The sequence below is a fragment of the Odocoileus virginianus genome, chromosome 7, assembly GCF_023699985.2.
Source record: "Odocoileus virginianus isolate 20LAN1187 ecotype Illinois chromosome 7, Ovbor_1.2, whole genome shotgun sequence".
Taxonomy (NCBI): domain Eukaryota; kingdom Metazoa; phylum Chordata; class Mammalia; order Artiodactyla; family Cervidae; genus Odocoileus; species Odocoileus virginianus.
In genome coordinates, this window is record NC_069680.1 from 33,218,385 (window position 1) to 33,244,944 (window position 26,560).

The window sequence follows — 26,560 nt, forward strand, 5'->3', positions numbered from 1 at the left end:
GCAAGGCTGGCCCTGGTGCTGAGGAGACAGGCCAACAGAGACTAAGGGGGCGATGAAGTGTCGGCCCGGAAGCCGCCAAACTGAGGGAGGGGTTGTCTGCTCCAGTTTCCTTTCCACAGCTGGCTGGCAAGGTCGGGATGAAGCTCTAAGTGTTGGTCCTAGGTATCACCCACCGGACTAACTGAAGAAGCGGGCCAGCCAGAGCGCAGCTGCTCACACGGGTCCCCTCCTGGTCTCCACCAGACTCGCGCTCCTGCCGTCCCCCCGACGCCCCTCTCCCCGGGGTCCCCCCACCCTCCCCGGGAGCCTCTGCAGCCGCCACCCCACCCCCCGCCCCGCGTGGGGACTGCGGCAGCCCCGCCCTCGGCCGGTGGGGGCGAGAGCTGGGTACCGGCCGAAGGTGAGATACCCGCTTGCCAGCTTCCTTGGGGTGGACCACGAGCCCCACTCCGTGTGCCCAGGTAGGCGCAGACCCCGCCGCAGCCTGCGGCGCACCGCTCAGGAACACCGGCCCCGCCCCCGAACGGCGCCCGCCGAGCACAGACCTCCAGCGCCCCCAGCACAGCCCCCGGAAACGGCCAACATCCCCGAGGGACAAAATCCCCAGAAGGCCCCTAGAGGCTCCAGGCGCCCCCAGCTGCCCGCCAAAGTGAGCGCCGGGAGCCCTAGTCCGGAGTCCAGGTGTCCCCACCCCCGCCCTGCTCTGGAGACACTGCGGCAGCGCGCGGGCGGGGCGCCGGGGGCGGCGGGGCGGGGGCGCGGGGCGGGGGGGTGCGGGCGCGTTGCCATGGCGGCCTGGCGCGTGTAGCAGCCCTGAGCGCCGAGCCAGCCCTGGAGCGCGGAGTCAGGCCGGGAGCGCGGAGCCAGCCCGGAGCGCAGGGCCAGCCCCCGAGCAGAGCCGGCCCGGCGCGCGGAGCCTGCCCGGAGCGCAGAACCAGCCCGGAGCGCGGAACCAGCCCGGCGCGCGGAGCCAGCCCCGGAGTAGAGCCTGCGGCCGGGGAGCCGGGACCGCGGGCGGCTAGGACAGGCTGGGAGGGGCGCCGGCCGCGCGGACCTCGGGCGGCGGGGACGCGGCGGCTCCGGCGGCGGCGCGCCCAAGGATGCAGACCATGGATCGGGCCGCGGCGGCTTTTTATGAGGAGGACGGCAAGGACCTGGACTTCTACGACTTCGAGCCACTCCCCACTCTGCCAGAAGACGAGGTGAGCCCCTGCCACACGGCGGGCCCCCCACCGCCCCCACCGAGGGGTTCGCAGAGAGACCCCCCCAGGCCCCCGGCCCCCGCGGGCCAGGTCCCGGCTGCAGGGGACCCCGCAGCTGTTCTCACCTCCCCAACCCGCAGAGGGGCCAGGACCCCGCGCCACCGGACAGCAGCTGTGGGCCGTAGGTGCGGATGCCCTGCAGGGGTGGGCCCGGGGTTACAGATGTTGGGGGGATGAGCGCGAGGCGCTTTGGCCCCAGGCCCAGCCCGGTGTTTCCCCTCACCGCGGTCCTAGGAGGTGAGCGGGGCCTCCGGGCAGAGAGCCCAGTCAGGCCTGTTCGGAGCTGGTGGTGTGGGGGCTGGGGGCCCTGTGACTGATGACCGACTCAGGGCCTTCAATCAGGAGCCCAAGTCTTGAACCTCCAGCCGGGGGTCCCCCCAGCCTGGAGGCTGTCCCATGGGGCTTCTGGCCACTAACCCGGCGATGCACCTCTAGAGCCGGTTTGCCTGCGACCCTGTTGGAGAAGCTGCCCCTGGGCCTGGTTTTGTGCGGTAGCTCTGTAGGTCGGGGTCGAATGGAGACCCCGCGGCCCTTGAAGAGGCCAGTGCCGGCCACAGGAGAGGTGGCGCCGGAGGGCTCAGCTGCTCCCCAGGCTTTGGGTCTTTGCAGAGCCTCCATTCCAGCACATGCCCGTCTGTGGGGTCTGCAGACCCACCTGCCCTCCTGAACTGGAGGGTCACAGCAACGTCGCTGCGGGCCTTGGGGCCCCTGCCCCCGCCTGGCCCCTGCCCACGTCCTTAGCCGAGCTGCTTCTGAGGACAGAGGGGCTCATGCCCTAGAAACAGTCTTTCAGAGTCTGTGGGGGCGGGGGGCAGTGCCTGGGTTGGGGGGGTGCCTCCCTACCCCACCCCCACCTGCCATGGCCTGGATTTGGTGAGAGAGAGAGGGCTGCGGAGGGAACTGCAAGGGAATAAATAACTGTGGGTATTTCCACGGCTTTATGGCGGAGTGAAGGGTGCTCTTGGAACACAGCCTGCAGATGCTCCTGGAGGGGGGATTCCTAAAGCATCTGCTGGAAGCCTCATGTCCCCCGAACCACCCTCGAGGCAGACACAGAACGTGGTTCTCCACGCGGCCTCTCTGCACCGACCGCCCCGCGCCTCCAGGGCCTCCTCTGTGACGGGTGCCCAGTAACCAGGGCAGAAGAGTGGGGTTTGGACCTGCAGCCTCCACCCCGAGTCCGCCGTCCGTCCCACTGCAGATCCCTGATGCCCTCTGGTAGCTGTTGCAGCGCCCTGGGGATGGAGCAGCCCCCCGAGCCCAGTGTGTGGGCCAGGGGTCCCCGCTGTCCGTGGCTGTGACCCCCAGATGTTGTGGGAGGCCGCGGTGGTGGTCTGTCCAGCAAGGAAGTCCAGACAACTGGCCTCTCTCGCCACAGCCTCTCCTGATGGGAGGCACTGCCCCGGGTGTGTTCTAAGCCGAGAGGTCTGTCCCTGGGGCTCCAGCCGATGTCCTGTCCGTGCTCCAGACTCTGGTGCCTGCACACAGTGGGTGTGGTCCGTGTTAAAGGCTTTAAGTCCCCGCCAGGGACGTGGGACTGCCCACGACAGGACTTTGCTGTCAGGGCGATTCCCCATAGCCGTCCCATCTGAGAGGACAGAGGGCCGGGCTGCGGGAGCCCCTGGAGGGAACCCCGGGTGGGGACGTGCAGGAGACGCGGGCGTTCGCTGCTTACACAGCTCACTGTATCAGCTGACTCCCGTGAGCAGGATACCCCAGCAGGAGCCTCTGGACAGTCCCTCCCCCACTGTGACCGAGGACAAAATTCAAATTGCTGGTGAATATATGAGAAAACGTTCGACTTCATTAGACTCAGGGAACACAAGATACACCGCCATGACTACCTTCCTGCCAGCGCCAGGTTGAGAAGTAGAAAGCGGGCGGTGGCCGCTTGGTGGGGGGTGGGGGGTGGCAGAACGCCCTCCCTGTGGGTGGGGGGCGTGGAGCAGACCGACCGCTTTGGAAAACAGTTAGGGGTCTGGTACTGGAGTGTGGGTGCCCCCCCGTCCCAGCAGCTTCTCTCTGGGCACCTTCCCTGGGGACCTGTGGGGTCACGGGGGCATGAGAGCTCAGGGCTGGCCCCACCCAGCAGGGTCCTGGTCCCCAGCCCCTGGCCACCGGCAGGCAATGCCCCTGCCCTGGGACCCGCAGAGGCCAGAGAAGAGCAGGCAGAGCTGCCCGGAGGGGCAGATGTCAGCCACCAGGCGGCCCTGGTCTTCGGGGACCTTGGGGGGCAGGGTGTCCCGGTCCCAAGGCTCCCCTGAGGGAGTGTTCTTACTGGCCCCCCAAGTCCAGCAGGACGTCTGTCTCCCCGGCGCCTGTGGGTCGGGAGCTGGGCTGGGCCCGAGGGGTCTGCAGGCAGAGGAGCAGTGTTTGAAACGCGCATAATGAAAAAAAAAAAAGAAACGCGCACCATGGCCCGTGGAGCGGTCCTGTGGCCCAGGCAGCCTGGCCCACAGCCCACCCTGGAGGGACAGATGCCCCGCTGGCCAGCACCTCGCTGTGACCGGCCGGCGGCAGGAGACGCCCGTCTGGGACCCAGCGTGGCAACAGGGGGCTGCCTGGGAAGACTGCGTCCCCTGCCTCCCCGGCCCTCCTCCCAGCCGGGACAGACGCTGAGCCTCTGCCCACACAGCTGCCAGGGGGCCCACTCGAACCGCCCCGGGAGGCCCGCCCGCAGATCTCCCCGTGCCCACCGGGCAGCGTCCTGCTGGGCAGTGTCCAAGTCCATCAGCCAGAGCCTCACTGGCTTGTCTGTTCCTAATATGTCACTGCCCCCCGCCTCCACCGCCCACAAATGTCTGCCTTGGCTGTGATGCCCCTACCAGCCTCCAAGCCCCGCTGCCTTGGGTGTGGACGGGGGCCTGCTTGACCCGAGGCTCAGGGTCCACGGGTCCCTCGTCACGTGGCAGGACCTCCCCTGGGTGTGCCGGAACCTGCTTCAGCTGAATGCCACCTCCCGCTGCAGTAGCAGGGTTTCGGGGGGTCTGAGACCATCCGCCTGGGGGGCCGGGCTCCTCTGAGTGGAAGCACTGACTCGGGGCCTGTGGGAGTCACCCCACAGAGCCACACAGAGACCCCGCAGGGGCTCCCCCGTCCGTGGGTGTGGTCTCCGGCTTCCCTGAGGGCCTGCCCTGGGCAGGACAGCAGAGGACTGGCCCTGAGCCGGAAGCCGTGAGCCTGCCCTGGGCACCTTCTCCTGGCAGCACGTCTGTTTGTGTGAGCAGGCGAGCCCGGTGCCCGCGTGGCCACGGCCAGTGGGAGTCCGCGAGGCCCCCGCAGTGGCACTGGCTCAGATGTGTCCTCCTTACAGCCTCCTTACACGGGGTCCTCGGGCTGTGGACTGTGCGTGTCTGCGTGTGTGTGCATGGGCCTCTCGGTGTGCGGGCATGCGTCTGTGGGCACACAGTGCCCGGCACCTTTCTAGCCAGGCCCCGTGACACCCCCTGGCGCTCAGGCTGTGAGTCCTCCCTGCACGAGGCGAATGTGGACGACCTCGTACGGGAGAACCGGGCACAGCCGGCGGGTTCGGAAGCCGAGGTTTCGGGTTCACTCTCTGCTGGCCCTGTCTGACCGCGTGCTCCGCTCTTTGCTCAGGATTCTCCTTTTAGGACTCCCGTCCACCTGCTCTGGGAGCCGTGAGCCCTGTGGCCATCTTGTCCTCACCCACCTTAATGCCACACCCAACAGAAAGAGCAGGGCAGGCACCGGAGGAGGCACCGAGCCCCTCCCTGAGCTGAGAAGGTCGTGGACAGTGGGAGAAGCCAAGTCACCCGAGCAGACCTGCCCCATCCACCTCCGTCCCCCAGCACCGCACGCGCATCGCCACCCAGCCTGCTGTCCTTCCCTTTAAACTCATCATCTCCTTGGCCGTGCCTCTGGGGACCCCGTGCAGGGAGGGAAAGTTTACAGGCAGGAGGTGGAGGCTCCTTTCAGGACCTGAGCTTGGCTGCACCTGAGAACACCCAGCACGCTGGGGGTGGGGCATTGGAGGCTGGAGGCAGAAGCTTGGTAGGGATAGGAAGCTGGGGACCTCTCTTCTGTACCACCCTACTCAGCCCTGCTCCCCACCCCCCTCACCCCTACTCCCCACCCCACTCACCCTGCTCCCCACCCCACTCACCCCTGCTCCCCATCCCACTCACCCCTACTCCCCACCCCTGCTCCCCACCCCTACTCCCCACCCCACTCACCCCTGCTCCCCACCCCTACTCCCCACCCCACTCAGCCCTACTCCCCACCCCTACTCCCCACCCCACTCACCCCTACTCCCCACCCCTGCTCCCCACCCCACTCACCCCTGCTCCCCACCCCACTCACCCCTACTCCCCACCCCCACTCATCCCTACTCTCCACCCCCACTCACTCCTACTCCCCACCCCCACTCACCCCTACTCCCTACCCCTACTCTCCACCCCCACTCACCCCCACTCCTCACCCCCACTCACCCCACTCTCCACTCCCACTTCGAGGCTGGGTGTCCAGGCCCTTTCCTGACCACTGCCCGCATGCTCCCCCCTCAGCTCCCAGTCTGGCTCCCTCTCTGCCCCCTCCTCTCTTTAGGTGGGTGGTGTGTGAACACAGACTCACAGGGCTGACCAGGGCATCAAACAATGGCCTGGAAGAGGGCGGTGAGGTACAGGGTGTCTGATGTGTGCACCTGTGTATTGTGAGCGCCTGCTGATGAACGTGCTCATGCAGGTGTGACTTGCGTGGACACATGGGCACAAGCTTGTGGATGTGCATGTTTTGCGTGCCTGTGCCTCTGATAACTAAGTAAATGTCTGAGAGTTTAAGTAAATGTGTGAGAGTTGTGTGTGTGTGTGTGTAGGGGGACAGCGTGTGGCTGTGCATGCACATACACATGACAGTGTGTTAGTGTGTTGGGTGCACACACGTGAGTGCATGTGTGAGTGAGTGTGGGTGCCAGGACCACAGTTGCATCAGATCCAGACGTGGGGGCAGTCACGGGGTCTCGTCCCCAGGCCCCCCGCTCCTCCGCTGGCACCCAGGGCTCAGCCCAGACTGTCTCGGCAGGAGAACGTGTCCCTGGCCGACATCCTCTCCCTGCGGGACAGCGGCCTGAGTGAGCAGGAGGCCTGGGCCGTGTGCCTGGAGTGCAGCCTAGCGATGCGGAGCGTCGCCCACTCAGCCATCTTCCAGACCCTGTGCATCACGCCCGACACGCTGGCCTTCAACACCAGCGGGAACGTGTGCTTCATGGAGCAGCTCAGCGGTGAGGCCCGTGTGGGAACGTGAGCACAGAGGTGCCCGCGGGGGTGCGGGCCCTGCCCTGGGTGCTGTGGTCTGGAGCCCGGTTTCCACAGCAACCTGCCTGGGCCTGGGTGAGGGGAGGCAGGGGGGCTGGGCCCCGCTGGTGGGTGGTCCTGGCTAGGCCCCAGGTGCACATAGCCCCCCATCCAAGAAGAGCCTAGTGGCCCGTCTCACCTGACGTGTGTTGGGGGGTCACCGTGTGAGCGGCACCTTCTCTTCCCTCCCCAGATGACCCGGAGGGAGCTTTTGTGCCCCCAGAGTTTGACGTGACGGGGAACACCTTTGAGGTAAGTGGCAGCGAGGAGGCCACCACCTGGCCCCCTCCGCAAGCAGCGGGGTCCCCCCCCCGCGAGGGGCTGCGTGGGGCACTCACCCCGCGGCTGGGCTCCGGCGACAGCGTGCATCTGGCCACCGGCTCCTCACTGCGCCCCTGGCATGTTGTCTGAGTGTGAACTGACTATATTTAAGATGTTAAAAGCACCTAAAATTACCAGCGGTGGCTGGCAGGAGTCACAGCTCCTCTAAAGGACTGGCGGGGGCTGCTTGTGGGAGGCTTGTGGCCTGGAGAATCCCCCCAAGTGTGAGCCACGGCCACACCAGGGACACCCGGGCCAAGGTCACTGAGGCCGCCGGGCCCCGCCCAGTGAGGTGAACCCCTGGGCGCCCCCAGTGCAGCGAGGCAGGCGGAGACCTAGAGGGCAAGGGTCCACCTGTGCCAGTTCTGCTTCCTGAAAAGAGCCTGCCGCTTGCATCTCAGCTCCTGGAACTTCCCTTTCTGCGCTGGGTGTCACGTCCTTCGTTGGGCAGGGGTCCGGGCCTGCTGGGGTCAGTGCTGCTCTGCGCAGCTTCGGAGTGTCCAGCATGAGCTCCCAGCCCGGGCACTGCAGAGCCGGGAGGGCCCGGGGGCACGCTTCCCCCGCTCGGAGGGACCAGCACCTCCACAGGCCTGCCTCCCCAGGGTGGCCCCGGACGATGGTCGATGGTCGATGGTCATGTAGGTGGGGTGGGGCCTGCCCGCGGGCGGGCCCATCTCTCTCCAGCTCTCTCCAGCTCTTCTACACTTTTCTGCCCGTATTTTCCTCCGTTTTGTCAGGATTGCAAATGTCATATTGACTGTGGAATGTGACGTCTCACTTCCTTGAGGCAGCAGTTCTCAAACTCTTTGGTTCTTGGAACCCTAATACTCCTAAAAATCAAGTACCCAAAGAGCTTTGTGTGTATACCTGCCAGTACTCACTGTGTTACAGGTAAAATGGAGAAATACGGAAAAGTCCACCTACTAACTCATTTAATAATAACGATCATAAACCCATTCAATGTTAACACGTATAACATGTGTTCATGAAAAGTGACAGTATTCTCCCCACAAAAACAGTGAGGACAGTGGCATTGTTTCCGTGTTTGTAACCCTCTCGAAGGCCCGGCTCTCACCGCGGCGCTGCAGTCAGTCTGCCGTGCCCGCGCCCGGCCCACAGCCCTAGGAGCCCCCGCAGCCTTCCGCTGTGAAGCTGTGTGGCCTCTGGAACCATGCTTTGAGAAAAGCTGCCTGAAGGCATCCTCTGATGAAAAAAAAGAAAAAGTTTATCAGTCCGTCTTTTTCTAGAAACTTTTTTCTGGATTTATTTACTTATTTATTGCGCTGAGTCTTCCTTGCCTTGTGCTGGCTTTCTCTAGGTGCGCAGGCTTCTCACTGCAGTGGCTTTCCTGGTTGCCACGCACAGGCTCCAGGCGTGTGGGCTCCGTCGCTGTAGCTTGCAGGCTGGGGGAGTGCAGGCTCGGTCGCCGCTTGCCCAGGGAACTGCAGGCTCAGTAGCTGCGGCTTCCAGCTGCAGAACTCAGTAGTGGCGGTACACAGGCTTAGTTGCTCTCCGGCATATGGAGTCTTCCCAGCCCAGGGGTCACACCCATGTCCCCTGCATTGGCAGGCGGATTCTTAGCCACTGTACCACCAAGGGAGCCTTGTCATTTGTAATAGAGTCAAATTATTGGTGTCGTTGACTTAAAAAAAATGCACAATGTGAGAGTTGCGAGTTAAGTTTTATTTAGGACAAAATGAGACGATAGCCCAGGAGACAGCATTTCAGATATGTCTGAGAAACTGCTCCAAAGGGGCGGGGGAGGTCAGCACGCATGTGATTTGGTGAAGGGGACGTGGCATGGGTGCGTGCTCAACCGTTCAGTCGTGTCCGACTCTGTGACCCCGTGGACCAGGTCCCCCAGGCTCCTCTGTCCGTGGGATTCTCCAGGCAGGAATACCAGAGCGGGTAGTCATTTCCTCCTCCAGGGGATCGTCCCGACCCAGGGATGGAACCCGTGTCTCTTGCATTTCCTGCATTGGCAGGCAGATTCTTTACCACTGCACCACCTATGTGTAGTCAAGCTCCTATTCTTTTTTTAAATTTTTTAGATGTTATTATTTATTCATGTATTCATCAGATGTGCAGGCTTTCCACTAGCTGTGGCCAGCAGGAGCTGCTCTCTCGTTGCAGTCTGCGGGCTCCTCACTGCAGGGTCTTCTCTTGATGCAGAGCACGGGCTCTAGGGCGGTGGGCTCAGCAACTGCAGCCCCCAGGCCCCGTGCACAGGCCCCGAAGTCGTGGCTCACGGGCTTCGTTGTTCCACCACTGGTGCGCTCTTCTTGAACCAAGGATCGAATTTGTGTCTCCTGCATCAGCAGGCAGATTCTTCACCGCTGAGCTACCAGGGAAGCCCAAGCACATATCCTTGCAGGAGGTCTGCTAGTCGCAGGGAGCAGACATCACCGTGCAGGGTTTCAGTGCTTTTCTGGAAATGAGGAGATGCAGAAACTGGGCTCATAAAGTTGGGTCCTGACGGCGTCTAAATGTCTGAAGACCTGTCCTGCCAGCTTCCCCAGAGCAGAGGGCCTCACTCCTGCTCTCCACCCTGAGCGCCTTCAGGAGTGCTGAAAGTCGGCAGCTGCAGCGGCGCCTGATTTAATCCCTGTAGAGGTGGACGGCAGGTGCCAGTCTGTAGTTGACAGTGTTTTCTCTCACTGTTAGTGGCTTGTTTTGTTTTTTGCCTTAAGAAACCTTCCCAACCTCAAGGTCCAACAGATATTTGCTGACATTTTCTACCAAGAGTTTTAAAGGTTTTGTTGTTCACATTAAACCCACCCGAGGTGGGTTTTTTTATGTAATGTGAGGCAAGGATCCAAGTTCATCTTTTTCTGTGTAGAAAAGTCTTTCCAGCTGTTTACTGGCTAGCCTTGGGCACACTCCAGCGAAGCCACACACCCCCCCCCCCCAGTCCGGACAAAAGTGGGTCTACTTCCCGGACCTCTGCTCTCGTCCAGGAGGGTCTGCACCCTGCATTTATTAGCAATCCCAGCTCCACAAGGAGCCTGGTGTCTCACAGGGAAAGGGCTCACTCCCTGTTCCTTTCAGAGGCATCCTGGCTGTTCTGAAGTCTCTCTTCTTCCACAGAGGGCTTGGATTTAGTATCAAGTTCCATGAGAAGCTCTGTTGGCATTTTGACTAGAATGGCTCTGAATCTGTACCTCAGTTTGGGGAGAACTCACACCCTTATAGTATGTGGTCTCCTCTAGAAGCACATTATTCCTCTTTGTTTATTTAGCTCTTATTTACTGTCTCAGGAACAGTTTAAAACCTCTCCTGTGTTTTACTTGAATGTCCTTTACTAAATTATTCTCAGGAATGAGATTCTTCTGATTTTATGTAAACAGATGGTCATCTCTGTAATCACATTTTCCTGCTTTTTGTATCAAGTCTACAGAAATGCAGTTCACTTTAACATCTTAATTTCATATCAGCCCTTGTGGTAAATTACTTAATTATTTCTGATAACTTTCTATTTAACTGATCAAAGTGTTAGTCGTTCAGTCGTGTCCAACTCTTTGCAACCCCATGGACCGCATGCAGCACGCCAGGCTCCTCTGTCCATGGGGTTCTCCAGGCAAGAACACTGGAGTGGATAGCCATTCCCTTCTCCAGGGGATCTTCCTGACCCGGGGATTGAACCTGTATCGCCTACGTTGCTGGCAGATTCTTTAGAGTCTGAGCACCAGGGAAGCTCCCCAGGCAGCTCAGTGGTGAGAAGTCTGCCTGCTGTTGATCGAGTCACCAGCAGAAGGTGCCAGGCTGCGTTGCTGCCACGTCCACCGCCCCAAGTGTCCCGGGTGGGCTGGAGCCAGGGTGAGCAGGGCAGTGATTCTCCACCATCCTGAGAGCGCCTCCCACCTTCCTAGCAGGACGGCTTCTGCCTGAGGCCCCTGCTGTGCAGAGGCATCGTGTTCTATTGTGCAGTGCTTCTGCACTTTTGAAATGATTATTAAGATGTCAGTATCTCCCAATTTATTTTCTAACATTAAATCAACCTTTCCGACTTAGAAATACCTAAACGGGCAGCATCCTGTGTTTTCTTTACGCCTTTGCGTTTGATCGACTGATGCCTGCTTTGCATCTCTGCATATTTTCAAGAGTGGCTGGTGGTTTTCCATTCTGTTGATGTTTCTGACGGCGAGTATCTTTGTCATGTGCAAACGCCCCCGCTTCCTTTGCTGTGTTACAGCTTACATAAGAATGGAATGGACTGGTCCTTGAAAGTCTGGTCAGACTTAGGAAGCCATCTATTTCCTTGGAGCAAAGAGTTTTAATTGCTGTTCTATTTTTAATAATTATAGGACTTTTGAATTTCTTATTGACTCAGCTTTTGATAAACCATATATTTCTAAAAATTTACCCATTTTTATCTGTGTTTTTAAAGTTGCAGGGGAGATCCTTTCTTAATGAATGCCTTATTCTAGGTGTCCCCTTCCACTCCTTGGATGATTTATCTGTGCCTTCTCTTACCAGTCTTGCGGGAAGGAGTACATCCCTTCTATACCCAATATTTTCTTAGTTTTGTCAACAGAAATAATAACAATCCATAATAGAAATGCAAAGGCTGCTATTTGAGCCAAACAGAGGACTGCAGCCTGAAAGACACAGAGTTGAGAAGCACCTGCATCGTGTCCCCAGAATACAAAATGCGGAGGCTCTAAAAGGCAAAACCCATAAAATTTCTTAGGTTGTCTGTCAAGAATTAGGGTTGGAGCTGCAAGAAGGAAGGGTGCTGGTTAAGCAGGATTTGTTGGGGTCTGAAATGGCTGCATAGTCACAGGGGGAGGCTTGAGACCTAAGGTTGCAGGTGGCAGCTGCTGGCAGATACTGTTTTGAGAATGGCTGGTGGTGTCCCTGAGTCTAATAGCAGCATCCCGAAATCCAAGTTCTCAGGGATGCAGGAATGTGTCTGAACCCTCAGCCACCTGGATCCACCCTGGATGCCTGAACCACAGCAACTCCATTCTGATTTTTAAAGGCATCCTCTTCTCTAATGGTTAAAGCAGTCATACGATGTGTGTTCAACAGGCCATAAGTCAAGCTGCTGTAGATGAATGAATAACAAAGATGTAGGGATGTCCCTGTGGTCCAGTGCTTAGGATTCAGCACTTTCACTGCTGTGACCTAGGTTCATCCCTGGTTTGAGAACTGAGACCCTGAAAGCCTCATGGCATGGCCAAAAAAGAAAAGAAAGTGATGTGGTGTGTATATACAACAGAATACTACTCAGTCATGAAGAAGAATGAAATAATGTCCTTTGCAGAAACATGAATGGACCCAGAGATGATCATACTAAGTGAAGTAAGTCAGACAGACAAAGCCCGTATGATAGCACTTACATGTGGAATATAAAATATGACACAAATGAACTTATCTACAAAACAGAAACAGACTCATAGCCATAGAGATCAGACCTGCGGTTACCAAGAGGGATGAGAAGATTGGCAGTTTGGGGTTAGTGGATGCAAACTGTTACGTCTAAGGTGGTAAACAAGGTCCTACTGCGCAGTCGGGGAGCCACATTCAGTATCCTGTGATAAACCATAATGAAAAGGATTTTTTTGAAGTATATATATATATGTATAAATGAGTCACTTTGCTGCATAGCAGAAGTTAACACATAAATCAATTGTACTTCAATAAAATAAATTGTTTAAAAACGCAGGCTTCTCTGGTCAGTACAAAGTTCAAGCCAAACCATGTGTGAGCCGGAGCGACCTCCCCTACAGGGAAGTTTCTCCCATCAGCTTTTCAGAGAGCCCGCTTGCATCCTGCGATGCTTCCTGTGCCATCTGCTCCACCATCGGTCCTGCTCTTCCGTTGCAGTCTCTTTGTTCTTGTGCTTGTTTCAAGTTAATGAGTCGGACACTCAGCTCATTAGTCTGAGCTCTTCTTCTTTCCTAACGTTAGGGTCAATGCCTAAAGCTAAGACTTTCCATCCGAACATGAATTTTGCCTCATAGCGTTTTCAGTATCATTCACTTCTAAGTGTTATGGCCAGGGATTGAACCCACATTACATTTCAAGGCAGATTCTTTAGTCACTGGACCACCAGGGAAGCTCCTGATTGTCTTATTTCTTTTTTAGATATTTCATTGTTAACGTATAAAAATGTAACTGATTTATGTATGCTGATATTGTATCCTGAAATTTTATTTCATTTGTTAATTAGTTCTAAAAGTTTTTTGATGGAATCTAAGATTTTCCAGATGTAAGATCATACCATGCACAGAGACAATTTTATCTCTTCCCTTCTAGTTTGGATGCCTTTTATTTCTTTTTCTTGCCTAATCGCTCTGGCTATCAACAACTTCCAGTGTGTTGAAAAGGAATTGTGAGAATGGGCATCCTTGTCTTGTTCTAAAAAGAGAGAGTTCAGCATTTCACCATTGGGTGTGATGTTAGCTGTGAGCTTGTCGTATGTGGCCTTTGTTATGTTGAAGTACATCCCTTCCATACCCAACTTATTGCAAGTTCTTATCATGAAAAGATGCTGAATTTTTCCAAATGCTTTTTCTGCTTCTATTGAGATGATCATATGATTTTAACTTTTATTCTTTTAATATGGTGAATTACATTTATTGATTTGCTTATGTTGAACCATCTTTGCATCCCAGGGACAAATTCCAGTTGACCATGGCATATGATCTTTTAATGTACTTTTGAATTTAGTTTGCTAATGTTTTGTTGAGGATTTTTACATCTGTATTCATCAGGGATGTTGGTCTGTAGTCTTCTTGTATTGCCTTATCTAACTCTGATGCCAGGGTAATGCTGGCCTCATAAAATGAGTTTGGGAGAGTTCCCTCTCATTTGATTTTTGGAAGAATTTGAGAAGGATTGGCATTAATTCTTCTCTAAATAAATGTTTGGAAAAAGTCACCAGTGAAGTCATCTAGTCCTGAGCTTTTCTTTGTTGTGAGGTTTTTGATTTCTGATTCGATCTCCTTATTAGTAACAGTTCAGTTTATTTCTTCGTGATTCAGTCTTAGTACACTGTATGTTTCTAGGGATGTATCCATTTTTTTCTAGGTCATCCAGTTTGGTGTATACGTAATGGTCTCCTATGATCCTTTGTTTCTGTGGCATCACTTGTAGTATGTCCTCTCTCATTTCTGATTTTACTTGAGTCCTCTCTTGTTTCCCTGGTCGGTATAGCTAAGGGGTCCACAACCAAGCCAGAGGCATGTCTGCCTCTCACCTGAGGAACAGGTGGGCATGACCCCTGCCAGGTCCCTTGGCAAATGTTGCCGGATCCCACAGCTCTCACAGGGGAACTTTGTCCACAGGTGGACCAAAGTGCTGCTGATGGTACAATCTAGAGACAGCCATCCTGCCCACATCCAGGTGTTTTATCTTGCATGATGCAGGTCCTCCCAAATTCTGTAGCATCAGTGCTGTTACACTAAAATCCCAACCATTCTGGGTTTCTTTTTTAAATGGGAATGGTGGAACTTTATATATAAACTTGACAAATGTGAAAATAATCTGCCCCGGGTGCGGGGGGGAAATGGAGAGCAATTTGTCCTCAGGTGTGAGGGTGCACTCTGAAGCTACCATGATTAAAAGAGCACAGTCTGGACAGAGGGAGACACAGAATAAGAGGAGGGGAGGCCAGAGCGCAGGCCCTGGGAGCGAGGGCAGCAGGATGAGGTTCAGGCCGGCAGAGGGTGGGCTCTTACTCAGCTGCGCTCGTGGCTGTCCACCAGGAAACAAACCCCCATCCCTGCAGTGCCCAGCAAAAGGACACATCCCAGATGGGTCAGAGTTCTATGCTTCACAATTACAAATGTATTGGAAAAACACAGAAGCAGTTTTTATTGTCCTGGGCTAGGGAAGGTCCTCCAAGGAAGCCAATAAAAAAGAATTATCTCACTCATGAGCGAAGGTCCTTAGCAGCTGGCCATGACCCTGAACGGCAGGCCCACTTGTAGGGCCTGAGCCTTTGTGAACGTGGTGTGGTTGCATGAAGACATCCACGTGAGGATGGTCACTGCAGTGCTGGTCACAGTAGCAGATTTCACAAATGAAAAATAAACAGTAGAATTTTTGAATGAATGTCAAAGGCACATGAACAAAGTTAAAAGATCAGTGACAGAGAGAACATATATGTGACACAGAGACCAAGATCAGTCCCTTCATGTGAAAAGGGAAAGTGTTCCTCAGTGGTGTCTGTTTGCGACCCAGTGGACCATAGCCCGCCAGGCTCCTCTGTCCATGGGATTCTCCAGGCGAGAATACTGGAGTGGGTTGCCATGCCCTCCTCCAGGGGATCTTCCTGACCCAGGAATCAAACACGCGTCTTTTGTGTCTCCTGCATTGGGAGGCAGATTCTTTACCATCTGAGCCACCAGGAGTGCACCCAAAACAGGCAACCCCTCAGCAGAGAAATAGCGAAGTCCATGAGTGGGCATAGAGAGGAAAAGTTAGGGCGGGAATAGAGATGTCTGGGGGGTGGGGGATGGGGCGGGGAGCTGCCCTGGAAAGATCAGGGGTGCTCCTGGCCCGGAAGAGCAACACCGTGTGCGACAGGTGCTGTGCGCGGACCTGCACGACCGCGACCCCACGGCCCCGCCCCCAGGTCCGCTCCACAGCCCCGTCCACGGCCACGGCCACAGCCCCGCCCATGACTCCACGGCCACGGCCCCCACAGCCCCGCCCATAGCCTCACTGCCATGGCCCCGCCCCACCACGGCCCCGCTCCCAGGCCCGCCCACGGCCCCGCCCCGCCCCCAGGGCCCACACGACCCCACCCCCGGCCCCAGCGGGTCTTTGGTGCTGCAGGCTCACATCTACTCTCTGGGGGCCACGCTGAAGGCTGCCCTCGACTACGTGCCGGAGCCCGAGCCCCAGCCCAGGCTGAGCCAGGAGCTGGAGGCGCTGCTGGGCCAGATGCAGGCAGAGGACCCCGGGGACCGGCCCGACCTCCAGGTAAGCGCTCAGTCCTGCTCCGCTTCACCCCAGGAAATACCCTGAGCCCTGCGCCCCCGGCCCACGCGCCCGCGCTCGCACACCCGGCAAGCACGCGGGTACGCCACCACCCGGTCATCCGGGCTCCTGACTTTTACTCTGCACTTCGGCGATGAAGGGTGCGCCATGTAACGGTCATGGGCGGGACAGAATCTGCGGGTTTGCGTAAGCGCCCCCAGCCCCGACCCGTGACCCCAGAGCCTGGAAGGCTTAGCGGGCGGGGGTGGGGGCCGCCCCGAGGCGGGGGCGCGGGCTGAGCGCCCACCCGCCGCAGAGCATCATCGCCCTGTGTGAGGAGAAGATGCAGCTCACGTCGTCCTGCCGCCTGTGCCGGAGCCTGTCGGCCGCCGGGAGGAAGGTGCTCTCCATTGAGTCCTTCGTGGCCTTCCAAGGTAAGCACGCCCGTCAGCCCGCCAGCACGCGTGCCCAGGCACTACCGCGCACACAGCCGTGCACATGTGGGTGTGCACACATCAGCACCAGCGTACTCACCGTGGAAGCACCCACACTCACATGCACGCGTATCCAAACAGATCACATGTGCCCCACCCCAGCACACACAGAAACATACATGTCCATGCAAACTCGGACACACTTATTTAGACCACTCAGACAGCAGGCCGAGCCCCGCACACACGCAGCGCACGCCCACAAGCTCACACACGCACACATACACACACCCAAGCAGAGGTGAGAGGCAGGTCATCTGGGAAGTGGGTGCCCAGGACCCCTCACCTCTGTCCTGCTCGTGGGCCTTGGGGCCATGGACCCAGCGCAGTCCTCTGGCGCCCACCTGGTTCCTGCCGCACACGCTGTTGCTGAAGAATCTAGGATTTTCACGGCTCTGGGGTGTAATCTCGAGTGGCACTTTGAACTAGTGCCAGCGTCTGCTCTGAGCTGTGCTCGAAGCACGGAGCCTGGGAGGGCCCTGGGGGAAGCAAGGCCTCTGGGGGCGGCAGGGCCCCTTTCCCAGCCAAGCAGCAGCTTTTCCCACCAAGTCTGCATTTGTGGCGCTGCAGTGGCACCAGGCCCGCTGGCGGCTCTAACAGCGGGGAGGCTTCGGGGTGGGGGCTGCAGGCCCCCAGGAGTAGGGGGGCGAGTGTCTCTAGAGCAGTTCACACAGACACATGTGCGCGGAAGATTTTGCGTGAAGACGAGGCGGGGCTGCAGCCAGGTTTAATTTATTCCTTTGGGGAGGATCGCTTGTGTAATTGTAGTAGTAAAACGATGGGCTTTTTGGATGAAGTGATTAGACAGGCCTTAGGAAACGTTTCCCCCATAGGAAGCTCATCCTGGGTGGGGGTGGGGTGGGGGGCGGGGCACTGTAGCCTTGGAGACTCATTAATTAGCCAGGATGGTGCGATTAAGGAGGCAGGCCAGGGCGTTTCTGGGCCAGTACCGGGGTGTTGGGGGGTGCGGTCCGGCGGTCCTGCAGCAGTGCGTTCACTGGTGGCCGTAGGCAGGGAGAGGCCCACCCAGGCCGCCGCCCTCCGCAGTGACTATGCTCTGCTCTCCGCCAGATGTCAGCGACATCACCTGGAGGGGGCGACTGGCTCCCAGAAGTGCAGGGCCCAAAAGGCAGCTGGGGGACCGTTCTGCTTACCCCGAGGCCATGCCTGCCCTGGAGGGCTGGCCCCCGAGTCCCACCAGAGAAGGCCCAGAGCACCCCGGAACCCCGCCCTCCAAGGCTCTGCTGTCTTCTCCTGTGAAGAATGGAGAGAGCCCGGGTCAGGAGGGGCTGGCGCCCGAGAAGCTGGCCTGCCTCCTCCTGGATGCCCAGCGGCCCCCGGCTGACCTGGACAGAGGCTTCCTGGACAGGAGCCGCCTGAGAAAGGTGCGGACGTTCCCCCGGCTCCCGCCGGACGGCCCCGAGTCCGGCGCCCTCTGCCTGTCGCTGACCAGCGTGAAAACCCAGCTGCCTGCATCGGAATTTTTCCCTCCAGACCCCAAGAAGGCCTTTCCAGAGGGGAAGCATGGCCTTTCCAGCTTCCAGGCACAGCCTGCATCCAGACTGTGGCTGGAGCGAGAGCTCGAGCTCCATTGCGGAGGGGACAAGTGGGTGGGCTGCGGCAGCCCCACGCGGGAAAGTCCCCCGCCTGGTTCCAAGGGCCCTCGAGATGCGGGTGGAGACCTAGGGACTCCGGAGCCTGACGAGGGGACTGTGGCCGGAGCTCGGGAGCCCGACAGGGCGGCCGCTGAGCAGGTGGGTGACCGGGTCCCACATGCACTCACGGGCGCCCTCTGAGTGCTGGGCATTTACCCCAAGGAAGGAGGGCAGCCTCAGCTTCACTTCGGCTCAATCTCCAAGCTTTAAGATGGGGAACCAGGCACGCCTTTGCGGGGTTAGTTTTTCTCTCGAAGACGCACAGGGAGCAGCCTTTCCAGAAGGCCCAAGGGCTGTCTCTGGGCTCTGCTTTGCCAGTCTTGGCACTCAGGAGTGTCTCTAAGTTAGAAATTAAAAATGTAGGTTGAGGTTACTTACCTGTCAAGCTTGGTTGGAAAGGTGATAGTCGCTCAGTCATGTCCAACTCTGTGCGACCCTGTGGACTGTAGCCCACCAGGCTCCTCTGTCCATGGGATTCTCCAGGCAAGAACACTGGAGTGGGTTGCCACACCCTCCTCCAAGGAATCTTCCTGACCCAGGGATCAAACCTGGGTCTCCTGCGCTGCAGGTGGATTTTCTACCATCGGAACCTGAGCAGCGTGCTGTGTTTTCCTACTGGGTTCTGAGCATCTGCCCTGACCAGGAGGCAGGGCGTCCCGGGGGTGGGGTCTCCCCAAGGAGGTGGGGTCTTCCGGGTGAAGGGTGGGGCCTCCCTAGGGCGGTTGTTGTGGGGGGGGGGGGGGATGGGGCACGGTGCAGCGATCTTCCAGACCTGGCCTGCGTCCCTTCAGTCGTGTCCGACTCATTGCGACCTTACAAATGTAGTCCACCAGGCTCCTCTGGCCCTGGCACTGGCTGTTTATAAGCTGGGAAGGATGGAGCACTCCTTTAGAGGCAATGTCCGGGAGGTCAGTGTGTTTTTAGCATGACTGCGGGTGATCTGAGTGGCCTGCAGCAGCCATCAGCCCTCTTGTGGGCGGAAGTCTTGGCCCCAGGAAGTCACTCCCCCAAGGTGGGTCCCCGTGAGCGTCTCGGGACAAAGCCAGCTGGGGGTCTGTGGGGCACACACCTGGGGGTCTGTGGGCAAACACCTGGGGGTCTGTGGGGCACACACCTGGGGGTCTGTGGGGCAGTGCCGTGTCCCCAGCCTCACGCCACCACCTCTGCTGACCCAGGGCTTCCCTGGGGGCTCAGACTCCCTGGAATCTGCCTGCAATGTGGGAGACCCAGGTTCAATCCCTGGGTCAGAAGATCCCCTGGAGAAGGAAATTGCAACCCACTCCAGTGTTCTGGCCTGGAGAATCCCATGGACAGAGGAGCCTGGTGGGCTACAGTCCATGGGGTCCCAAAGAGTCGGACACGACTGAGCAACTTCACTGCTGACCCAGAGGTTCAAGGGGAGGGCTGACTGAGTTATAGTTTTATTCATATTCTGACAAGCACCTGAGGGTAATTTACATGAAAAATATGGTTACTTTAAAATGGAAATCTCTCCTGGAGACCCCAGCAGGCACTGACACGCTGGCCACTCCATGCACACTGTCCCACTGCCCCGCCCCACAGTGTCTGCCCACACGGCCACACTCGTGTACGCAGAGCCAGGCTCCGGGGTGAAAACCTCAGGCCTGAGCCAGGGGCCCCACTCCCCTTCAAATGCTCAACAGCCTCACGACAGCCCGCGTCCCAGATGGGTAAACAGAGGCTGGGGACCACGTGCAGAGGGTTGGTGGCGTTGGGGCAGAGCTGACGGGGAGCCCAGCCATCGTCTCAGCCACCAGCTTTTCCACCCCAAAGGCCTCCCGTGACTAAGCCCCAGACCTCTGTAGAGCACGTCCCAGGGGCAAAGCTGGCTGCTCCAGTCCCACAAGCAGCAGGAGGCTTGGGGAGCCCTGTGCCCCAGAACCCAGACAGCCTAGGTGAGGCAGGCAGGGAAGCTGCAGGACCAGAGCGGCTGCACCCTGGGCGTGGAGTGGGGTCCGGGAGCAGTGAAGCCACTACCTCCGGAACCTTCCTCTAAACACGCACATCTGTGTCCGAGGGTGGCAGCTCGGCCTAGCTCCTCCTGTGGCCCCAAAGCAGAGAACTCCCTCCCAGCTGAGCTCAGTCTTCTGATTCTGGGACTTTTATGGGGTCGGGGTCGCAAGGAAAGGGGGACACACGTAACATGAAATCACCGTCTTACCATCTCAAGTGTGCAGGTCGGTGGCATTAGGTTCTCACACTGCTGTGCAGACATCACCACCACCACCTCTAGAACTTTCTCATCTTCCCAAACTTAAACTGCCTGCTTGGAGCATGGACCGCTGTTCCCCTCGCCCAGCCCTGATACCCTCCCATCCGCTTCCTGCCTCTGGCTGTGACCCCTCAGTCCATGATGTGTGAGGAGTCAACGTCCCTTTGTGGCTGGCATGTCACTGACCTGTGTCCCCAGGCTTCATCCGCGTTGTCGTTGTGTCAGGATTCCCTTCCTTGTGGGGCTCAGTGATGTCCCTCGTGTGGATGGACCAAGCATGCTTGTCCGCTCATCGCCCAGAGGCACTGGGCTCTCCCAATTCTCTGCTCTTGTGAATCGCGCTGTTTTAACATGGGTGTGCAACCACATCCTCAAGACCCCGCTTCTAAGTGGGATTGCCAGAGCAGATGGTAATTCCACGTCTGCTTCTCTGAGGGGCCTCCATGCAGTTTTTCCACACTGTTGCACGTTTTATGTTTCTGCTGGCCATGCACAGGGGTCTGGACTCTCCACTCGCACCCCCATACCTGCTGTGCAGACGCGGGGACTCCCCAGCCTGTCGTGTAGGGGGAGGGGCACACCCACCGTGTTGGAGGTGGTCCTTGCTCCATAACCCCTTCCTAGGTTGCCTCACCCTGAATGCGACTCCCCCACCCCCAGGGTGTCTCCCTACAGGACCTCCTGACCAAGCTGGGCCGGCCCTTCAAGGAGTACGAGCTCTGGGCTCTGTCCCACGCGTGCCTCAGCACCCTGCGGACGCTCGGCCAGCACCCAGGTGACCCCCCCCCCGCGGGTCCTCGCCCAGCCGCCCACCCCAGCACGTCTGGCCCGGGCCCGGGGGGCCGCGTGGCTTCCCTTGCCCGTGTGCTGTGTGCATAGCCTGGGGCGGGAGGCCGTGTCCACCCTGTGAGCCGGGGGCAGCCTGGGGTGTCACAGGACCGAGGGGGTCAGAGCGCAGCTTAAAACTTGGGCCTTAGAGCAGGGACCCTGCAGCAGAGCTGGAGCCGTGTGGCGGGCTCAGCCCATGCCCTCTCAGCAGGGCTGACTCTGTCCCCACTGGCCGGTGGGGAGTGGTCTTGGATGTTGTGATGGTGTGTGGCCCCCGAAGCTCAGCCCTGCCAGGCAGAGAGACGGTCTCTGGCCCCACTGTGGTTCTGGCACGTGATGGACGGGGCAGTTGCTGCAGTCTGGCTTCCCCTGGCCTGTGAGCCTCGGCTGCGGGTACATAGGGCCGGTCCCCAGCCTCCCATGAAGCCCCTCCCTGGCAGCACTCAGCAGGCGGGCCGCGTTCCTCTGTCCCCCCTCTTCCCGCAGCACCTGCACCCCAGCAGCCGCCCTGCCCGGGGCCCCTGGAAGGCTGCATCCGGAGGGGAGGGCTGTCCTGCCCTGACTGCGGCTCTGCCAGCCCTCGGGGGCCCTGACCCACCCTCCCCCCGCAGCCTACCTGTGTCTGGACTCCGTGCTGGTGGCCGAGGATGGAGCTGTGTGTTTCGGGCCACCTCCTGCCAATGGTGCGTGAGCGGGCTCACCTGGGGCTGCACCAGCACCCACGGCCGGGCTGAGGAGGCTCATTGGGGTTTGGGGTCTTCTCTCTCAGGCGCTTACAATGCGTTCTTCCTGGCTCCCGAGGTCGCAGAGCAGAAGCTGACGACTGAGAAGGTACCGGGCTCTTCCACCCCTCCCCAGCCCTCCCCGTGGTGTCCACACCCCTCCCCCAGCCTCCCGCACCCTCCTGTGTCCTCCCGCACCCCTCCCCCGACCTCCCGCACCCCCTCCCCCTAGTGCCCACACCTCCCCCCGAGAGGTGGGGGACGAGGAGAGGACGGGCCAAGTGTGAGGACCATGGGGAGCTCAGGCGGCCCCCCCAGCGCAGCCCCTGGGTCGGGAGGCGCTGCGGGGCCGGGGAGCATCCACCTGGTCAGTGCCTCCCGGAAGGTGACAGGATCGCCCAGCCTGCACTTCTCCATGGACCCCAGGACCCCATGGGTTTGCAAGGCACTTGTCAAACATACCCATTATTAAAAATTAACTTGTACAAACTTATAATCAAGTAAATTATGTTCAAAACCAAGGTAGAACTTCTGCTTCTGGGAGCATGGGGGAGGGGTTAGTTCCTGCTCCCCCAAGCACACGGTTCCTAAAGCGGGAGTGGATGGCAGGCAGGTGGGAAGCAGAGACTGCCCAGGGGGGTCCTTGGTCAGGAGCGGTGGTCACCAGAGCCCAGGGGCACCTGCCTCACACGTGGAGGATGAAGGGCATCTGGGAAACCCCAGCGGGCACAGCTCAAGTGCAGGGGAAGCCCACACTCTGGAACCAGAGCGGCAGGACAAGGGGAAGGCAGCCCACTCCGTCCGGGTGCTGGGAGAAGGGTGAGCAGCCAGCCTGTGACCCCCCGCCCTCCTGCCAGCAAGAAGGGCACCCCCACAGCAGGGATGGTCTCCAAGGAGGCCTCAGGAAGAGCTGGGACTTGGCCATTGTCCACCTCCCCTCCAATAATCACTAAAAAATGAAATAGTTTAAGTCTAACAAAGCATGTACAGGACTTGTATGCTGAAAGCTTGAAAAGGAGTGAAGTCTCAACTCAGTAATCTAAGCTTGCACCTCAAGAACCACGGAAATGAAGAGTGAAATAGACCCAAAGCATAAAGAAGGAAACAGGGAACATGAGAGCAGAAGTCAATGAAATGAAAATGGAAAAACAGCAGAGGAAACCAACGAGAAAAGGACCAGTTCTTGGAAAAGACCAATAAAACTAATAAACTTACTGACGGAGCAAAAAGTGAAGGGAGGCACAAACTGCCAACATCAGGAATGACTCGGGACATTCCCGGAGACCCCGGAGGCGTCAAAAGGACAATGGAACAGCACAGATGACTCCACACACATACACGCAACGACTTAGACGGAATGGACCAGTTCTTCAAAAGACATCAACTACCTCAACTCACCCATGATGAAACAGACCTTGAATAGCCCCGTAACTGTTGAGGTGATTGAATTTGCATTTTTAAGCTCTCAAAAATTAATTTCCAGGCCCAGATGGTTTTACCTGGGTGCTCTACTGAATGTTTAAAGAAGAATTAATGCCAATTCTACAGTCTTTTCCAGAAAACAGAAGTGAACACTTCCCAAACCATTTTATGAAGCTGTTATTACCCTGATGCCAAAACCAAAGATAGTGCAACAAATATGCATATAGGTCAATATCCCTCATGAATATAAAGGCAAAAACCCTTAACAAAACATATGCAAATAGAATTCACTGATGTGTAAAAACAGTACACACCATAACCAAGTTGGGTTATTCCACAGATGTGAGTTCAGGGATATATGGTTCAGTGTTTGAAAACCAATCAGTGCGCCCCAACATATAACCAGCTGAAGAGAAACCCCACGATCACATTAATTGATGCATAAAAAGAATTTGGCAAAATTTGACACCCATTTATTAAAAAAAAAAAAGAAACCGAAAAATAGGAATAGAAGAAACTGCCTCAAAGAGCGTCTACCAAAAGAACCATACAGTTAGCACCATGCTTGGTGGAAAGGCCACAGTCCAGAACAAAGTGAGGGCGCCCACTGACTCCGCCCCGTTCAACGTTGCACTGGAATTTCCAGCCACCGCGACGATGCAAGAAAAGCAGGTGAGAACCGTAAACCCAGGAAGGAAGAAATAGTACTGTCTGCAGATGACATGGTTGTGTACATAGAAAATTCAAAGGCATTCCAAAGAATCTACAAAAAAGAAAAAAAAAAGCCTCCCAGAACTTAGAAGTGAGTTCTGAAAGATCACAGGATATACGATAAACATTCAGAGATCAATCGTATTTCTATATACTAGCAATAAACATGTGGACACTAAAATTAAAAACATAATACATTTATAGTCAAAAAAGTGAAATACTTAGATGTAAATCAAACAAAGAATGTACATCCTTTGTATGCTGAAGGCCACAAAATGCTGATTAAAAAAAAAATTAAAGAAAATTTTTGGGATGGAGGGCTAGGCAAAGAGTTGTTAGACTTGACACCAACAGCACTATCCACAAATTTTTCCATAGAAGGAAAAATGGGTAAATTGAACTTTTCATCAAAACTTAAAACTGGCAAAGTGACATTTATTCCATGTGTGGAAGGCTGACTCAACAACTGAAAATCAGTGTAATACATCACATAAACTAAAGATGAAAAATCGTATGTTTGTATCAGTAGATACTAAGCTTTTGACAAAATTCAACACTCATTCATAATAAAAATTCCCAGAAAACTAGGAATAGAAGAAAATTTCCTCAACTTGATAAAGAATATATACAAAAATAGCCAACAGATAATTAACAGTGAGACGCTAGATAATTCACCCCTAAGACTGGGGAAAAGGCAAGAAGGTCCCTTCTCGTCACTCCTATTCAATATCGTGCATTGATTTCAGCCTTTCCACTGAGTGTGTGGTGGTAGCTCATTGTTTTAACTTGCATTCCCCAAATGCCATATGAAGTAGAACATCTTTCACACATGTATAAATGTGTTCATCTACACGTGTACAGATTTGTAGTAGCTCAGGTAATGCAGCATAAGACAAGAAAAGGAAATAAAGTGTATGTTGATTGAGAAAGAAGACTGTCCTTGTTTACAGCTGAGATGATTGAAATCATGTCAGAAAGACCCAGATAATTAACAGAAATCTGGAACCGAGTAGTTATAGGAAGAGTGCAGGGTAGAAGAGGAATGATAGAAACATCCCTTGCTTTCCTGTTTACCAGCAATGAACAATTAGGATTTGAAATTTAAAGAATACCATTTATGCTAGCACCACAAAAATCATTTATGTATAAATATGTGTATGAGAAGGGCTTCCCAGGTGTCACTAGTAGTAAAGACCTTGCCTGCCGATGCAGGAGACGTAAAAGACACGGGTTCAATCGCTGGGTGGGAAAAATACTCTTGAGGAGGGCATGGCAACCCACTCCAGTCTTCTTGCCTGGAGAATCCCATGGACAAAGGAGCCTGGCAGCCTACAGTCCATAGGATCACAAAGAGTCAGATATGCTGAAGTGACTCAGTATGCATGCATGTGTATTAGAAACATATAAGGAAAACTACAAAACTAATATGAAAGAAACCAAAAAAGAACTAAAAAAATGGAAAGGTAGTCCATGTGCATAGATTGAAAGATCAGTGTTATTACTGTGTTAGTTCTTCCCAATTTGATCTACAGATCCAGAAAGTTATTTTGTAGCTATTGGTTTATATGAAGAAGCAGGAGGCCCAGAATAGCGGACACAATATTGAAAAAGAACAGTCAGAGGCCTCATGTCACCCAGTTCTATTGTAAGCGACAGTAATCAAGTGTGGGCTTGGCAAAAGGAAAGATGAATAATAATGGAACAAATAAATGGAACAAGACTGCCCAGAAACACCCTCACAATACAGTCAGTTGGTCTTCAGCAAAGCAGCAAAGGCAGTGCTAGAGAAACAATGGTCTTCTCAACAAGCGGTGCTAGAGCAGGACATCCACACGCAAAAAAAGTCTCTACACAGATCTTGCACTTTTCACAAAAATTAACTCAAAATGGGTCATAGACCTCGAAGCTATAAAACTTCTAGAAGATAATGAAGGAGAAAATCTAGACAAAACTTTAGACAAAATCTAAGCAAAGATTTAGAAACAAAACCAAAAGCATGATCTATGAAAGAAACAATCCATGTTAGACTTCATCAAAATTAGATGCTTCTGCTCCATAAAAGATGCAGTTAAGAGAATGAGAAGTCAGGCCACAGATGGGAGCAAAACCTATATCTGACAAAGGACTTGTATCCCAAATATGCTAAGAACTCTTAAAAGTCAACAACAGAGTGCCTAAAGAAGTATGAACAGAGGTTCTTAAAACTGTACAGAAGGCAGTGATCAAAACCATCCCCAAGAAAAAGGAATGCAAAAAGGCAAAATAGTTGTCGAGTAGGCCTTACAAATAGCTGAGAAAAGAAGAGAAGCAAAAGGCAAAGGAGAAAAGGAAAGATATTCCCATCTGAATGCAGAGTTCTAAAGAACAGCAAGGAGAGATAAGAAAGCCGTCCTCAGTGATCAGTGCAAAGAAATAGATGAAAACAATAGAATGGAAAGACTAGAGATCTCTTCAAGAAAATTAGAGATACCAAGGGAACACTTCATGCAAAGACGGGCTCAATAAAGGATATGGGCCTAACAGAAGCAGAAGAAATCAAGAAGCGGTGCCAAAAAAATACACAGAAGAACTATACAAAAAAGGTCTTAATGACCCAGATAATCACAATGGTGTGATCACTCACCTAAAGCCGGACATCCTGTAGTCCGAAGTCAAGAGGGCCTAAGGAAGCATCA

General features: G+C 55.8%; 1 protein-coding gene across 1 annotated transcript in view; it reads left to right on the top strand.

The window, feature by feature from the left end:
• Window positions 1-353: 353 nt before the first annotated feature.
• The window catches only part of KNDC1 (kinase non-catalytic C-lobe domain containing 1), a 52,280-nt gene continuing 26,073 nt past the window's right edge, over window positions 354-26,560 (top strand). The window contains exons 1-9 of the mRNA XM_020880005.2: window positions 354-1,202; window positions 6,300-6,498; window positions 6,765-6,823; window positions 15,680-15,826; window positions 16,140-16,257; window positions 17,386-18,068; window positions 20,863-20,977; window positions 21,642-21,713; window positions 21,800-21,861. Of these exons, the coding sequence (XP_020735664.2) occupies window positions 1,101-1,202; window positions 6,300-6,498; window positions 6,765-6,823; window positions 15,680-15,826; window positions 16,140-16,257; window positions 17,386-18,068; window positions 20,863-20,977; window positions 21,642-21,713; window positions 21,800-21,861 (1,557 nt within the window). The 5' untranslated portion in view covers window positions 354-1,100. The remainder of the gene's footprint in view (window positions 1,203-6,299; window positions 6,499-6,764; window positions 6,824-15,679; window positions 15,827-16,139; window positions 16,258-17,385; window positions 18,069-20,862; window positions 20,978-21,641; window positions 21,714-21,799; window positions 21,862-26,560) is intronic.